General features: G+C 35.0%; 1 protein-coding gene across 3 annotated transcripts in view; it reads right to left on the bottom strand.

The window, feature by feature from the left end:
* Positions 1-3,121: 3,121 nt before the first annotated feature.
* Positions 3,122-16,454, bottom strand: part of LOC127971522 (GDNF family receptor alpha-4-like) — a 236,256-nt gene continuing 222,923 nt past the window's right edge. For all 3 annotated transcript variants that reach the window (XM_052574589.1, XM_052574588.1, XM_052574587.1), the window contains exons 3-8: positions 16,236-16,316; positions 11,739-12,084; positions 9,283-9,392; positions 7,859-7,993; positions 5,112-5,272; positions 3,122-4,167 (exon numbers count right to left, since the gene is read on the bottom strand). In XM_052574589.1, the coding sequence (XP_052430549.1) occupies positions 4,027-4,167; positions 5,112-5,272; positions 7,859-7,993; positions 9,283-9,392; positions 11,739-12,084; positions 16,236-16,316 (974 nt within the window). In that variant the 3' untranslated portion in view covers positions 3,122-4,026. The remainder of the gene's footprint in view (positions 4,168-5,111; positions 5,273-7,858; positions 7,994-9,282; positions 9,393-11,738; positions 12,085-16,235; positions 16,317-16,454) is intronic.

Here is a 16,454-nt window from a genome sequence, read left to right as displayed (position 1 = left end):
ACAAGCCTTTCTTGGAGCTCGGTGCAATAAATGCTCTTTTTGACATGAGAAAGAGTTAAAAGCAACAAAACTTGTACGTTTTGCAGTTTAAACGTGTTTTAATGGTAGACATTTTTTACTCATGACCCTGTAAAGACTTTTTTTTTCACAGCTGGCTTCTGCTTTTCAGGGTGAAATATGAGGCCTTTTATCCCGGGCCTCATGATGGAGGAGGTCCACTGAAGTTCATACGGTATATTCTACTCACAGGACACAATGGAAAGGGGCTCAACCGTAAAATATATGTCCCTAGTCGCTACTATCCAAGTTTGCCTCACATAACCACACTTTCTCAGATACTCAGCGGGATCTGATGAGAGCTCCTGGAGCCGATCGCTCCTCGGTGTGTTGACACATTACAGCCTTGCATGTCTACCGTGATGAAATGGTTACAGACCATAATTTAGGCAGGAGATGACGGAAGGTCGGACACCTGAGCGTCTTGACATCCTCATTGTGAGATGAATGAAACAGGTGCAGGCACGCCGCATGCACCCACACTGCACTCTGGGAAATAAAAGATGGATTTAAACGGTAAAGGGTACTGGGATTTACACGGTTTTTAAGAGTCATAAATGTCAGCGGTACAACCTGTCACCTTCTTTCATCACCGAGCCCAATTCTATTTAAAGCAGAGCGGAAAGGAAACAAATTGCAGCATGCATGTTTAAATATGCAGAGCTGTATTTCACACACATGGAAAGTTATAGAAGCTCATTTAAAAAGCTGTGAAATGACATTAGGCTCTTTGCTGTAGTTCACCGAACCCACACACACACACACACACACACACACACACACACATGAAGTCACAGTGACAGAGTTTATTCAGAATAAAAAACAGCATCCCAGATCTCTCTAGAATACTTCATTCCAGCACATATTCAGATAAATGCATCCAACAATTACCTGTGATGGAGACGTCGGTGGTGTATTACGATGGATCGCTGTGTGATGATGTGGATCAATGAGCGGTCTGGGATTGAAAATGGACAGATGAGGGCTGGAAAGGCTGTATTATAGCACTCTGCCCTTTCAGGATGAGGCCTTTGGCTTTTTTTTTTTTAAATGAACTCCTTTTAACACACCTCGGCAAATAGATTTAATTGATTTTCCCCCAGCACCATGATTATATGGGCTTAGTGTAAATATTTTGCGACTGGTCCAAAATGGGATGATGTGCTTGCTGAAGCAGGTTTCCAAATGTCAGCTAAAGCAAATGAATTAAACGTGAGCCTTCGAAACCTGTATGTACCTGTACCGCATAGAACATTTGAATGGTGCACAATTAGTTCAAATGACTTCTCGTGATGAATAATATAAATATTTGTGCTTTTTGCAGGCTAAAAATATGAATGAACGAGTGAACACATTTACGAATGAGGACTAAATTGAAATGAACTGGAACATGAGCTGAGGAAAAATGAAATTAAAAGAAAAAAACACCATAATTCTTGCTTGAATATGGGCGTTTTTATTTAATAAATCCAGATCTGTGTCTGGGATCTAATCGATAAACGTGTTAAATAGGATTGGAATGGAAAAGCTGCATTATAACTGGGCACAGGGCCAAGACGGGCTGCAGGATTCCTTCATGTGTGTCTCAGGATCGTGATATCCTGCGTAATTGTGTAACAGACCATGATGAAAGCGGCTGACTGAGTTTTGACACTCAAAATCATCTTCAGAACATCACTCAGCCCTGTGTATGAAGACCGACCAACAAGACATGAACTGACATTGTCATAGCTATAGAAATATAAATGGTTTGCCTCTTTAAGACTCTTTAGAAATATGCATATACAGTTGTACACAGCCAAGTGAAAACAAATAGATAAAGAAATGCAATCTGTGAAAAAATGATATGAAACAGTATATGAATCAAATACAACAAAACTGTAATGTGGCTTGTAGCTTGTCATCCTCGTTGACAGATTGCATCACCAGCATTCATTTCAAACACATTTATTTTTAAATTATGCACATTATGCTAATAACACAGTTTTTTTTTTATCTAATTATATATCTATGTATTTATTAGATCTATTAATTAAAGAGTAAATGTTATTCTGTGACTCTGTAGCACAAACGCAATCTCTGGGGTGTATTTGTTGCAGTAGCCAAAAATACATTGTATGGGTCAAAATTATAGATTTTTCTTTTATGCCAAAAATCATTAGGATATTAAATAAAGATCATGTTCCATGAAAATATTTTATCAATTTACAACCATAAATATATGAAAACTTAATTTTTCATTAGTAATATGCATTGCTAAGAACTTAATTTTGGACAACTTTAAAGATGATTTTCTCAAAATTTAGATTTTTTTTTGCACTTTCAGATTCCAGATAGTTGTATCTCATTCAAATATTGTCAATGGAGAGATGATTCATTAAGCTTTCAGATGTTTTAAAAATCTAAATTTCAAAAAAATTAACCTTATGACTGGTTTTGTGTTCCAGTGTCACATATTTAACATATATTAGGAATTATAAATATAAAATAATCTTTAAATTTCATTTTATTAAATTTTTACACACACACACACACGTTTTCGTTTTAATTTAATTATGTTATTTAATTCTGTTCATTTTTTTACCTTAACACTTAAAATTATATATTATATAACTTTATTATTATCAATTTTGTTATTATCTTACATCAGATATAGGCTTTAACATTATTTGTAGTCCGATACAAAAAAAAAAAACATATATATTTAATAGAGTTCTCCAAAAAAACAAAAAATACCTTGACCGTGCTAAAGCCATTAATATATATATATATCTTAGTGAATTAATGGCTTTAGCACGGTCAAGTTTTGACAAAATGTTCTTCCCTTCCTGAGATCCAAATAATCCCCCTGCCACAGTTCACTTGATTTACCTGGCCATAAACCATCTCTGTGTCGGACGAGGAATCTCTATAGCATCTCTTCTCTCTATGAATAACCAGTTCTCTACACTTTTGGCCCCAAGCATGTTTTTGACAAAGACACACACACACACCTGACTAACTTTTCCATATTTTTGTGCCAGTTTGCTCAAAGTTTCTGAGGCACAAAGGAACAGCAACAGGCTTGAAATGAACCAGCATCTTTTATTAGTGCCATATGATGAACCAAAGAATGTTCCATAATGAGATTCCCAGCCTTCCTTGAGAAACAACAAGAGCTTTCTTAGCAGCGTCTGGAGCGGGAAACACCTCCCTTGCCCCATTCCCACAACACCAGCCTTCATATTCATGATCAAAACCACAGGGACTCCTCATAAATACATCGTATTATACATAAAGACACAGTACTGGGCCAGGAATCAGCTGTGGCTATGCCACAACAATGTTGAGTCTCCAAGATCCCTAAAATGAAGTAGCTTATGTCCCAATAGCACATTATGAGCTCTGGGAAGAGGACTGTTTACTTACACCCAAAGCATTACCCCTCTATTATTGATCAGAAATAGCCTTCGTCTTCTCTTCAGTCAAGTTGAACAGAATGATATTAAATCGCCGTTTCCTCAAGGGGATCTCCAAACGGTTGAACTGATGCATGAGGAACTATAAAAGAAAAATTTCTCTCCACATTTAATCAGGAATTGATTTTGGAGTGCTAGAAGGTTATTTGGCTTTCAGAAACTTTAAGTCTTTTGAATCGGCTCCCCACCCCACAAAAATATGATTTTAGACTAAAACTCTCAATGAACAGCACAGTTTCATATTGACTCTGTGTGACACTATGTACAAATGTACAGGTAGGTTTCCCGCTGGCCTTTGTGTTTGACCAGCCACATTCATTTCTGGAAAAGTGCCTTCAGATTCTGTAGGTTTAACTGGTTCTTCCACGGAAACAGAGATAACACAATGAATTCAATGTTAGAGAAATGAGGCCGGCGAGGACAGTTTCCACAGCTCTGGAGCTGAACAGATTCCCGTTGGTCCAAAATCACGAGCATGTCAGAATAGATGTCCCGAAAGTCTTGAGTCTATTTACTGATCACAGTGAAGTAAGAAGCTGAGAAACACATAAATCCAGATGGGCAGCGATGTAGCAGCAAACGCACGAGCCGAGTTCTGCTGTGTGTCGAAGGATGCGGTGGAGTCAGACCAAAGCCTCACCTTCGCAGAGTCCTGAGGAGCGAGACGAGAAAGCATGGACAGTTTGGTTTAGAATGGGATTTGCAATCCATGACTACATTTGCATTTCCCCCAGAAAAAAAAATTAAAGTTTGGTGGAAGTTTGGTCATGTGCACATCAGGGTCGGATTTTTTTTTTTTCCATTAAAAGATTATATTTAACCCCTGGAATTTTCCAGTGCCATCTTTTTGATTATACTAAAAGTATCTATGAAAGCTTGTTTCTGCCACTGAATTTAAATTAATAAAAAATAAATAAATAATCTAGACTTTTTGACTTAATGCATTACAATATTGTGTTATTCCATAAAAATGCATTGTTACTTTTGTGTTATTTTAATTTTTTTGCCACCTGGGCTGGGCTTGCATTTTTGTTTTTTAATAACAAAAAAAAAGTTGGGAACTGTAAAGGCCATTCAACACCAAAACTGAAATTGATAAGCCTTGGGCTGATAGAGGTGTTTCTGTACCTCACTTCTAATCTCTCTGAATGCAGGGACAGGAGAGATGTCAGGAAATACATGCGAAACAATGTAACTTGTGTTATTTGAAAAAGTTAGTCAGATATTTTGTTGCAAACTAAAAAGTAATGCAATACAAGAAAAAGTAATCTGATTACGTAACTCACACTATTTGTATTCTTTACCCCCGAAACTAAAAGAACACCGTGATGCACTTCACTCTGAAACATTCCATTCACTCTTTTTATTCCATTTCAGTTTTATTAATCACACAGCCCTGGTTTTACTCCAAGAGACTCCCTATTTGCAGTTTCATACAGAGTTTCATACTCTAGAAAAATCGCCCCAATTTTGCAATCTCTCAGCAGCACAGATGAAATGGCTCTATATTTTGTAAAGCCGGTTCCTTCAGAGTCACACTACAATCAAGGCAGTTATAAACCCATCACCGAACTGCTCCCCATCTCTAACCCTCACCTGCGTAGGTTTGGCTGGGCTCAGAGTGTTCTGTTCTGTCTCCATGGTCACAAACACAGTGGTCCTCCGTGGCCCTCGGTCTGTCACAGGGATGAACCGTGGCAGTCGGGTGGGAGTGGGCGTCAAGTCCATTCCATTCCCAAACGTCAGGAGAGCGTTCTCTATTCATAAAACAGACAAGACGTCCACATCTTAGAGCTGCGTTCGACACTATTGACAATAACGTTCTTTTGCATAGACTAAAACACTTTGTTGGCATTAATGGAAGTGCATTAGCATGGTTAAAATCGTACTTATATGACCGCCATCAATTCGTAGCAGTGAATGAAGAGGTATCATATCAATCACAAGTGCAGTATGGAGTACCTCAAGGCTCAGTACTAGGACCGCTACTCTTCACGCTTTACGTATGCTTTATTGACATGCTGTTTTCCTAATTAATGTTCAGTTGCTTTGACGCAATGTATTTTGTTTAAAGCGGTATATAAATAAAGGTAATTTGACTTTGTGACAACATTTTCATTTGCAACTGCTGGTGTTATCGGACGCTTATTTGAATTCTGGTCTAAGCGGCGCTCAGTATTCTGCTCAGGCCGTGCTTCTGCACCTGCCTCTCCACATCCTCTCATTAACACACAGATGAGTGGCTTGACCAAACATCACTCTCATCCGCTCACATCGCTCTCTCCGAGAGCTGCCACTCGGCTGTCTGAGGAGTTACTTCATGTAAGAGATCTCTGTTTGAACAGGACCAAGCTGAATATTGCCACAGAGTCTGCAGTAATGATAAATCGTTATATATATATAATACATAAGGACCTTCAGGAACGGGACTGGAGGAGAGTGACTGAGAGGGGGCTGGATATCCATCAGAGATTCATGTATGCTTGTGGCTCAGAATAAGCTTTGCACTTCAGATAGCTCTCTAAATTTTCAAACGTCTGCAGCCTACTTGACGTCAGATGGTAAACGTCAGTAGAAGATCTAAATACAGACTGCTCATGGGTGTTTCTTCTTCTATATAGGCACAGTGAAGTATAAAAAAACAAAGCTGAATTTATTGTAATTTTTGTAAATTTTATTTGAAACAAAAATATCTCTTTGCAACATCTCAAATCATATTCCAGTCAGTGGTAAAAAATTATGGTGGTGGGAATGAAACATAAACTTTTTTTTTCTTTACAGAGTAGCATTTTATGGATTTTAGGTAGTTTATGTTGTAGTTAATCCTTTTTATGTAATTTGGAATAGAACGGACAATAAATATGTAATAGTGAATACAATTTTTGAAAAAGTAAAATGGTGAAATCTATAAAATATTTTAACTGCTGTACCATTCAAAAGTAAGATTTTTTTTTTATTAAAATACTTTTTTCATAAAAATTGACAAAATATTTTTTAGTTTAAATAATTATTGTTCCTTTGAACTTTCTGTGTATCAAAAATCTTGAAATCTAATCTCAGTTTCAACAAAAATATGAAGCGGCACAACTGTGTTCAACATTGATAATAATCAGAAATGTTTCTTGAGCAGTAAATTATCATAGTAGAATGATTTCTGAAGATCATGTGACTCTGATGCTGAAATTATGCTGAAAATTCAGCTTTGATCACAGCAACAGATAAAACATTTTTTTATATATTATTTTAAATTATATGGACCATTTAATAAAAAATCATTTGCACATAAAAAAAAAAAAAATGTCATTATATAAATAACAAATTACTATTTTAGCAAGGATTTTTAAGATATAAAATGTTTGAAAAACTAAAATGAAAACATGTGATCTTGATAACAGAAAAAGTTTGTTCTTAGGAAATCTTTTAGCTTCGATAAGCTTAGTTTGGAAATCTTTTATTTTTAAATATAAATCAATGCTTGGGATAAAAAAAGTGCACATAGTTGAAATACACCCATTTATTCTGTCATCATACATTTCAAGGTTAGTTTTAAAGGTTAAGCAAACTTTAGATTATTATTTTTTTAAAGAATTATTATAATTGTACAGTTCTTATCATAGTCATACATAGACAAACCTTGTTATTAAATATATCCCAATTCAAACCAAAGGCAGACAATCCTAAAGTGTGACACTCTTCAAATGCTTTTCTAACAGTATGTCCTGGTTCTGCTTAAGTGGAGAATCAGAACGCAAGCAACGAGAGACAGATGAGCTGATTTCTGAAATCTCCTGTCGTTTGAGAGACTGTTTGGTCTTCTGCGCAGCGGCGGTGAACGCTAGGTTGATGTGACATACAGAGAATGTACAGTATGACTAATGGTGCAGTGAATAGCTAGAGGAGACTTCATACTGTTCTGTGCTGCTGTGAAGGACATTCAACTTTAATACAAACTTTAAAGAATTATAAAAGTGTTTATGGGTGGCTAAAAGTAATTATATATATGTCAGCATTTCCTGTATAGAAAACGTCTCCTGTGGCCTTCATTTGTAAATCTGTACACGTTGTTTAAATGCATACAGTGTTTAAGATTCATTCCTGAATTTAAGGTTCAGAAACATCTGACTATGATAAATAGAGATGCATCCATACCAAATCTCTCAGCCAATAACGATAGCCGATTATTCTGAATAATATATGCCGATACCGATAATGATAGTTTTATAATGACATTACAATGTTGACTAACAGTAACCAGAGAGTCCTCCTGCCAGACCACATATCACATCGAGACTCATACATGACGGCTGACACAGATAAGGTACAGAACAGGAGCTTTGACTCACTGAGACAGACGTTGTTGGTGAAATATTCCAGGAACTCGGTGCACTGATCTTTCAGATTCCCGCTTGCTGAACACAAGCACCAGGGAGACACGTTGGATGTGGAGTTGTCCACATAGTTTGGTGTAATCGGGCTTCCTGTGATATAAAAAATGCATTCAGACATTTGTAATTTCCCATAATCTGTTCAATGCACAGAATAGCACTGAAATACTGCATAACAGATATATGGATTTCAACAATCTAAATCTAAATATAGACTTGATTTATGAAGACCTATAAATATTCTCCCTATTTATAGAGCAGTAATGAATTCTTAATCATGATTATATATTAAGAAATCTTTATATTTTAGAATTAAAAAAATAACTGAAAGTTGTCTCTTCAGCTCAAGGCTGCACGTATTCGATCAAAAATACAGTAAAAACTGTAATATTGTGAAATATTATTAAAATTTAATATAAGTGTTTTCTGTGTGAATCTCTGTTAAAGTGTAATTTATTAGTAACTGTATTTTCAGCATCTTTACTCTAGTCTTCAGTGTCACATGATCTTCAGAAATCATTTGAATCATAAAAATTTGAAATCATATTATAATATGCTGATTTGCTGCTCAAGACATATTTCTGATCACTAGCATTGTTGAAAATAAATGTGCTGCTAAATAATTAATGATAATAATAATAAATAAATAAGGGTAATTATGAATAAAAAAAAAATAATAATTTTCTTTGATTTCTGAGAGATCATGTGACACTGAAGACTGAAGTAATGCTGCTAATTGAATTAATTAATTACATTTTAATTTAGCTTTGCATCACAGAAATAAATTAAATTTCTAATACGTAAAAATAGCAAACAGTTATTTTACATTGTAAAAATATTTCACAAAATTACATAAATGCAGCCTTGGTGAGCAAAAGAGACGTCTTTACTCTTAAAAATCTTAATTTCAAACATTTGGCAGCCAGTGTATAAACATATAGATTTAATATAAGACAAGTATGTGTATTCAGAAAATCAAACTTCCTGTCAGAAGTATACTATCGGTTGAATTGAACGTTTTGTTTAAAAAGAGATTTATTTAAAAAGGATTATCTTTGCTCAATATATAGCAAATGAGCATGAAGCAGAACTAAACAAACAAAAAAAGGCTCTATGTAACAGAAAGCCTCATTAAAAATTATTGCTTTCAATCTATTTTATTGGGAAGTGAAATCAATCTCTCCATGACTTTAAAACTGTCTGGGTAGTTTTATAGTCTCTCATCACAGGTGTCCCAGTGTTTCTTTGAGTAAGAGAATAATCAAGGTATGACTCTTCAAACCAATTGCATCAGCCTCACTCCGGTTTTAATGGGTGCCACAATCATGCATGCAATTCCTTTTCCAGTTTGCTATTGTCTAAAACAGCTTTAAATCACTCACCTATCAGTCCAGTGTAAGCAATAAGACATGCGGCGTAGTTTCTCTGTTTGCAGCCGGTGGCAGACTGCTCTTCTGGCTGGCAGTCGTACTGAAACTGGGCCAAACGGGACCTGCAGAAGAAGCACAGCTGTATATATGCATGGAAAGCAGCCAAGCAGACTGAAGTCTCCTAATAAGTCTGTCGGCCATACTGACAAAATCATGAAGAACGATCACCGGCGTCTAAGGGGCCGTTCACAATATGCTACATTTCCATTGATTTTATATGTAAACGCACAAGACAGACATGTATGACCGATACACTCATGTCTTTTTAAGCTTCTCATACATGAGTGCCACATTTTTAAGACACTGTGTCAAGTTAAAAGAGTTTCAATTAAATTAAATTAAATTAAATGTATGCATTTAGCAGACGCTTTTATCCAAAACGACTTACAGAGCATGCAGGCTATCAATTTTTACCTATCATGTGTTTTTTTTTTTTTTTGATGGCAACATGGCAAAGAGAGGCTCTCCATCCCCTAAATGGTTCAGGTCATACTTAGAAGGGAGAGGATATTACTTGAGTCTAGGAGAGCAAAAGTCTAAGTGGACATCCATGACATGTGGAGTCCCACAAGGCTCGATTCTTGCACCGCTCTTGTTTAGCTTGTATATGCTTCCACGAAGTCAAATAATGAGAAAGAACCAAATTGCCTATCACAGCTATGCTGATGATACCCAGCTTTACCTAGCCTTATCTCCAAATGACTACAGCCCCATTGACTCCCTCTGCCAATGCATTGATGAAATTAATAGTAAGATGTGCCAGATCTTTCTTCAGTTAAACAAGGAAAAAACTGAAGTCATTGCATTTGGAAACAAAGATGAAGTTTTATTGGTATTAAAATCAGTATGTAAAGAACATATTTAGAATTGTTTTTCTTAAGTATATACATGCATGTGTTTGTATTTATATACCTGTATACATAATAAGTATGCACACATACATTAAACAAAAACTTTTAGTATGCGATTAATCGTGATAAATCATTTGACAGCACTAAAAATAACGTGATCATCACGTGACCTCTTGATTTTCTCAGCTTTTTGTTGCTTTTTATGAAACTCACCCACATTCAAGTGTTGATAGAAATTGTGCATGAAGTTTGTTTTTGTTTGTCTTTCTTTTAACATGTTGCATGTTCAGATATTTATACAACAAATTATGAAAGTTTGTGAAAATTCTGAAAAATGCTGGAAGTTGCTGGCAACTAAAAAAAACGCTGGCAGGGAAAGAGTTATTATTAACAATAAAGAAATAATTTACACTCACTTTTAGAGTCACTTTACATTTTGATTGTTTAATCAGAGTCCATTATGCAGTTCTAGCACTGTTTCCCCTATTGTCTGTGATACTGCTAGAATAGACCATGTCTGATTTAAATGCCAACATCCTGACAACGTCTTTGATATATAGTCATCATCATAATCATAGCCTGCTATTTTCTTAATGCCACTGAGTCCGTTAATCACCCACTGGAAGTCAAAAATGCTACAAATGCAAGCAAATATTATTTTTCATAGCAGAACTGATTTGCTCCCATCTCTATTACCAATTAATCATCAACAGATGGCTTTCTCTTGGTTATTTATAGCCATAGACTGAATTAGCGATGCGTGTGACTCTCTGTCTGAGGATACAGAATATTACTTGTCATCATATGTGACCCTGGACCACGAAACCAGTCTTAAGTCTCTGGGGTGTATTTGTAGGAATAAAAAAAACACGATATGGGTCAAAATTATCGATTTTTCTTTTATGCCACAAATCATTAGGATATTAACTAAAGATCATGTTCCGTGAAGATATTTAGTAAATTTCCTACCGTAAATATATCAAACCTTAATTTTTAATTAGTAATATGCATTACTAAGAATTAATTTTGGACAACTTTAAAGATGATTTTTTTCAGTATTTAGATTTTATGGCACCCTCAGATTCCAGATTTCCGGCCACATGTTATCCGATCCAAATAAAACATACATCAGTGGAAAGCTTATATATATATATATATATATATATTCAGCTTTCAGGTTATGTATAAATGTCAATTTGACAGGTTTTGTAGTCCAGGGTCACAAATGAGGGCTGGATTCGACTTCATCTAACCTGCGCTTCTCAATATTTAATGCACAATCGTGAAGTTTTATCTGGACCAGTCAGACTTCTGAAACATTTCAGGGTCTCACAGCTTTAATTTGTCTGTCCAATGCCCATTTATACAGACAAGGATTACGAGGAGTGTGAAGAAAAGCTCTTTTCTTATCGGCAGTAATACGTGCACGCTCTCTTTTCTCCAGACAGCTATAGAAAAGTCAAGGCTTTCTTCACTCAGAGAAAAGAGTGAATGCAAGGTGAGTTGTTTAATCCAACGCCCACGAGATACATGGCTGTCCGAGTCTCTGAAACTTACCTGCAAACATAGTCAGCCTTACAGATCCTCATCTGGGAAAGACAGCTGGGTTTATCTTCTCCCTCATAGGAGCAGCTGGGCACGATGGTCTGTCGTCGTCTCTCTGAGCAGGCCATGTCGCTGCAAGGGCAGAACAGCAGCTCGTGGGTGTACTCCGGAGGCACACGGTCGAAGAACCGCCGCAAGGCTTTGTTGCACCTCGATCGGTTACACAAACCCGACTTGGTGGAGGGCTTAATGCATGTTGACACGTACTCGGTGCGCAGTTTCTGGCACACATCATCGACGTTGCAAGCTTTGGCTGCGTCCAGGCAGCGGTTCACTGTTGTCAAACCGAGTTCAGAATCTGTGGAGAATTATAATACAGTCATTCAGACCGACTGAAGTGATCAAATCTGCTCAGTCGATATCCAGTTAGTATCAGCCTCACTGGATGAACCAAGCTTGTAATGACAGTTTTTGTACAGCCATTTTCGTTTATATTCGTCATATACGTTTCTACAATATTTAGTAGTAGTTTATAAGAGGTGATTGTCAGTTTGTGCACGTATGACAGAATTTTTTGAAAATTAATACAAGACGTAGTCAGCCAGACGAATGATGTTAAAGAAGCGTGCTTGATTGCATGATGTTAAATGGATTTATTAAGCACAATAAGCAGTCAAAAAGAACTCAACGCCCAATTCTTTCTTCACAATCCTAAGTTTCCCACAGTCAGTTAAGTGATCAATGAATATAAACATCTGGGTGGAAAGCAGTATATTGGATGTTTCAGTCGATCTTAAAGTGACAGCAGCCTAATTTACCTGCTGCAGTCTGTGACATTAATGAATAACAGAAGGCAAAGAGAAAATCACTCGCTGTTTCAAGAGAGAATGAATCACTTGCGTATCTTTAACCCCTTAACTGTCACTCATATTTTTTAACATTGACTTTGTAGTGCAAGATCCAAATTTAAATTTTTATTATTCATGAATGAAAACATTTTGTAACATGATTTTGATGTACCATTTACATGGTAATGCCATGTCGGATTTTAAAATGAGTTTTAAAGGATGAATTTTGAGATTTTAAGTTTTCAGTTGATATATAATTTCTCATGATTTCTAAAATGTGATAGAGAAAAAGGCAACAAAGAAGTCTTGTTTTTTTAACAAAGGTCAAAACTCCTTTTGTAATGTAGATTTTTCAGGGTGCACTCTTGTCATAAATTAATCTATTACTTTTCCTACATAATTTTTAACAAAAAACATTGATAAAATATATATCCGGGAGTCTTAGACCTTTCCAACGATATATAGTTTGTTAAGATTAGATTAGATTTAATTGTAATATAGTGAAGTAAATGTAGGCGTCCCACAGGGCAGACGGGTGACAGTTAACAGGTTAATAAGAATCAATTCATATTAAATTCATACAGTGAAGACTGTGTGGTTTTTAAGTACACTTAATTATTTAATTTCTATAACATGCCTATTTCTGACTACTGTAGCTGAAAAACTTAATTCGTATTTTATGTTCTATTGTCCGTGTGATTGGCTTCTTTGTTCTTTTTCGATTTTTTATATTATTTTTATTTTTATTATTTTATTTTTTTAATCATTATGCAATAAACTTTCATTCCATAAAATAAGATTTTGCTCATATCGCCCAGATGTATACTGCAGTCCTAGATCACAACTTTGACAACTCTCAAGGAGTTTTTGTCTACTGACGTTTCTTTTTCCTAGAAAGATGTTTTATCAACCAGCGATATGTTGTTAATCAACAGTACAACTACTGAACACACACACGTCGATCCCTCATAGCCTCGTTTTAATTAAATCTTTTTATTTTAGATATGTTCAGATGTCCAGTTTCTTGCACAGACCTATTTTTTCACTTCATAAGACCTTGATATATCATCAGGAGCCACAGGGATTAATTGTGTTCCTTTATATGTTTTTTTTTTATTCTCAAAAACAGGCGGCTGCTGACTACAGGCATTTTACGAATGATCAATTATCACGGTTTCAGCTAAAAATCATGTTTACTGTTCTAGTGAAGAACAAACATCGCCTACATCTTGGATGGGTGAGTTAATTAACAGTAAAGCACAACACATATCAAAAGGATGAGGAGTTGCACAATTTTGACACAAACTTAAGTTCATCATCATACGGCGGCACAGAGATGAGTGCTGTAGTTAATTCACAAGGACTGACGATTGAGAGAAGCAAATGTAAAAAGCATCAAAAAGGTGAGAAACTTTACATTTAAATGTGAAGTGAAGAATATGGACTGATCTCTGCGATGCTTTTTGCTGTTCAGACTTCAAACAACTAAACAGATCTGAGTTGGACACATCAAAACATCAGACTTCAATGGGTTTTTTGCAGCTCCTTATGATCTTCTTATCAAGACCAGTTTTGGCTGAACCAGGTTCTTGTGTTTCTAAATCGCTCTTTGGAGAGTAAAAGTTATTCATGTTACATTATGGGTTTTTCTGATGAGTGTTTTGATTTTGGGTTTTTGGGAATAACCAAAACATGGATCTTTAAAGAACTAGAGTATAAACTTTTAAACTTTTTATGTGACTTTTAAAGATTTGCCTTTGATATTAGGCCAGTGTTATTTTAGTATCATGTATATATTACTATTATGGTATTTATTAAAAAAATTATTTCGCTTTTATTTTTTTTTATTTTCCTTTTTTTTATTTAATGTTAATAATAACAATAGTTTAGCTTTAATTTGAGTAATTGTTTTTTATTTGATTTTGACATTTTTGTTTACATTTTTTTTATTTAATTTGACCTTATTTTAGTTTTAGTAATTTAAAGTGTTTCAATCTAAACACATTTCAGTTATTTGCTATTATATAATTTATTGTAATATATTATATTAAATTTAATATTTAAAGACAGAAAAATATAGAAAGTATGATTTTGTATCTCAAAATCTTTTTTCTTGTTTTTAAATGGCTTTAAAACTATTTTTTAATTAGCTTTTATTTTTATATTTTCTGTTTTTTTTTTTTTTTATTTAATGTTAATAATAACAATAATTAAGCATTAATTTGGGTAATTTTTTATTTGATTTTGACATTTTTGTTTACATTTTTTGTATTTAATTTGACCTTATTTTAGTTTTAGTAATTTAAAGTATTTCAATCTAAACACATTTCAGTTATCTGCTATTATATCATTTATTGTACTCTATTATAATCTAATATTTAAAGACAGAAAAATACAGAAAGTATGATTTTTGTATTTCAAAATCTTTTTTCATGTTTTTGCATGGCTTTAAAACATCGGTAACACTTTAGAATAGGGAATTACTATGAATTACGACTTTTCCCTCAATAAATTCCTACTTTGTTGCTTATTAATAGTTAGTAAAATAGTTGTTAAGTTTAGGTGTTGGTTAAGATTAAAGATGTAGAAAAAGGCATTAATATGTGCTTAATTAGTACTAATACATGGCTAATATTATATTAATAAGCATGCTTATAAGCAACTAGTTAAGAGAGCCTAAAATAAAGTGTTAGCGGAACATCCGCTTTGTTGTAATTGCATGGAATCATTATTTTTGGGATTACTGGATTCATAGATGTCCTGTTGGATGAATGCATTGGGCCACCTTTGCATGTGTTGTTGAAAGGTAAAGAGTAACATGACCCGAGGTTCAGATAACTCACATGGGCAGACTAGTTTGAGTCACAAATCATTACGACCAAAGGAAATGCCTCATGATGTGAAAGGAAGTCAGGAATGAAAATGAGATGGAACAAATTAAACGGAATGCTGCTGAAACGTCTTTCCAAGAGATCATTTTAGCATTCCGATCGACATCATCCGACTGAACAGCCTGCATCGTGACGGTAATGCAGAAGCACAGTAAATAACTCAGGCTGAGGTCAGTAAAACCTGAGGAAAATGAAAAGAAGCAGCTCACTCAAGACTCTTGAAATCTCTCTTTCTCGATTTCATTGCGATTAATAATCACAGCAGAGCCAAGAAACGTCCGTCCAAATCATTCACCTAACAGCTTTGTTGATTCTCACAGAGCGGATGAAAGATCCAGTCCAGACAAACCGAGCATCTATGACTAATTTCCATCGGACAGCCGAAACAAAAACAAGAGTAGAACTAAAGGAGATGACAGTGAGAACAAGTTTCAGAGCTACACTACTTTACGTTTACACTGCTAATACAGATTTGCGATGCTAATATGATGTCGGGGCACCATGACATTTAAAGTAAAGATTATTGTACTAGGGTCCCTGTGTGTGCCTTTTTATTTCAACTTAGTTAAATAAGTCTATTTCTAAGTCCTGAGCTCCATTTTAGTGTCTAGTCAGTCAAAATACAAATAAAGACACATTGACTGCAATTACATGCAGTATAATAAGAGTTTTCCTTCACTTCACTTCTACAAGATAAAAAGCATTTGATTAAATCTTTGTAATATACATTTTTCCTTGTTTTAGGTCGCCATATTGTATGATCATCTTACCTGCAGTGATGGAGGCCAGACGGACGAAGTCATAGCCTTTCTCGATCGCTTCATACGGATAGTTCTCTACCAGGTTAAGCCCTGCAAGAACACACAACCTTAAATCATATATCTCAAGTGCAGTATATCTCAAGGGGTCACAGTCTGATTATGAGTATTTTAAAGTGCAATATAATCTAATTGCAAGTTCTTATTTAATTTTGGAAAATCGTCTGTCAT

The sequence above is a fragment of the Carassius gibelio genome, chromosome B14 (genome assembly GCF_023724105.1).
Source record: "Carassius gibelio isolate Cgi1373 ecotype wild population from Czech Republic chromosome B14, carGib1.2-hapl.c, whole genome shotgun sequence".
Classification (NCBI taxonomy): Eukaryota; Metazoa; Chordata; class Actinopteri; order Cypriniformes; family Cyprinidae; genus Carassius; species Carassius gibelio.
The sequence above is the reverse complement of the archived record's forward strand: the minus strand, read 5'-3'. Positions and strand labels throughout refer to the sequence as shown.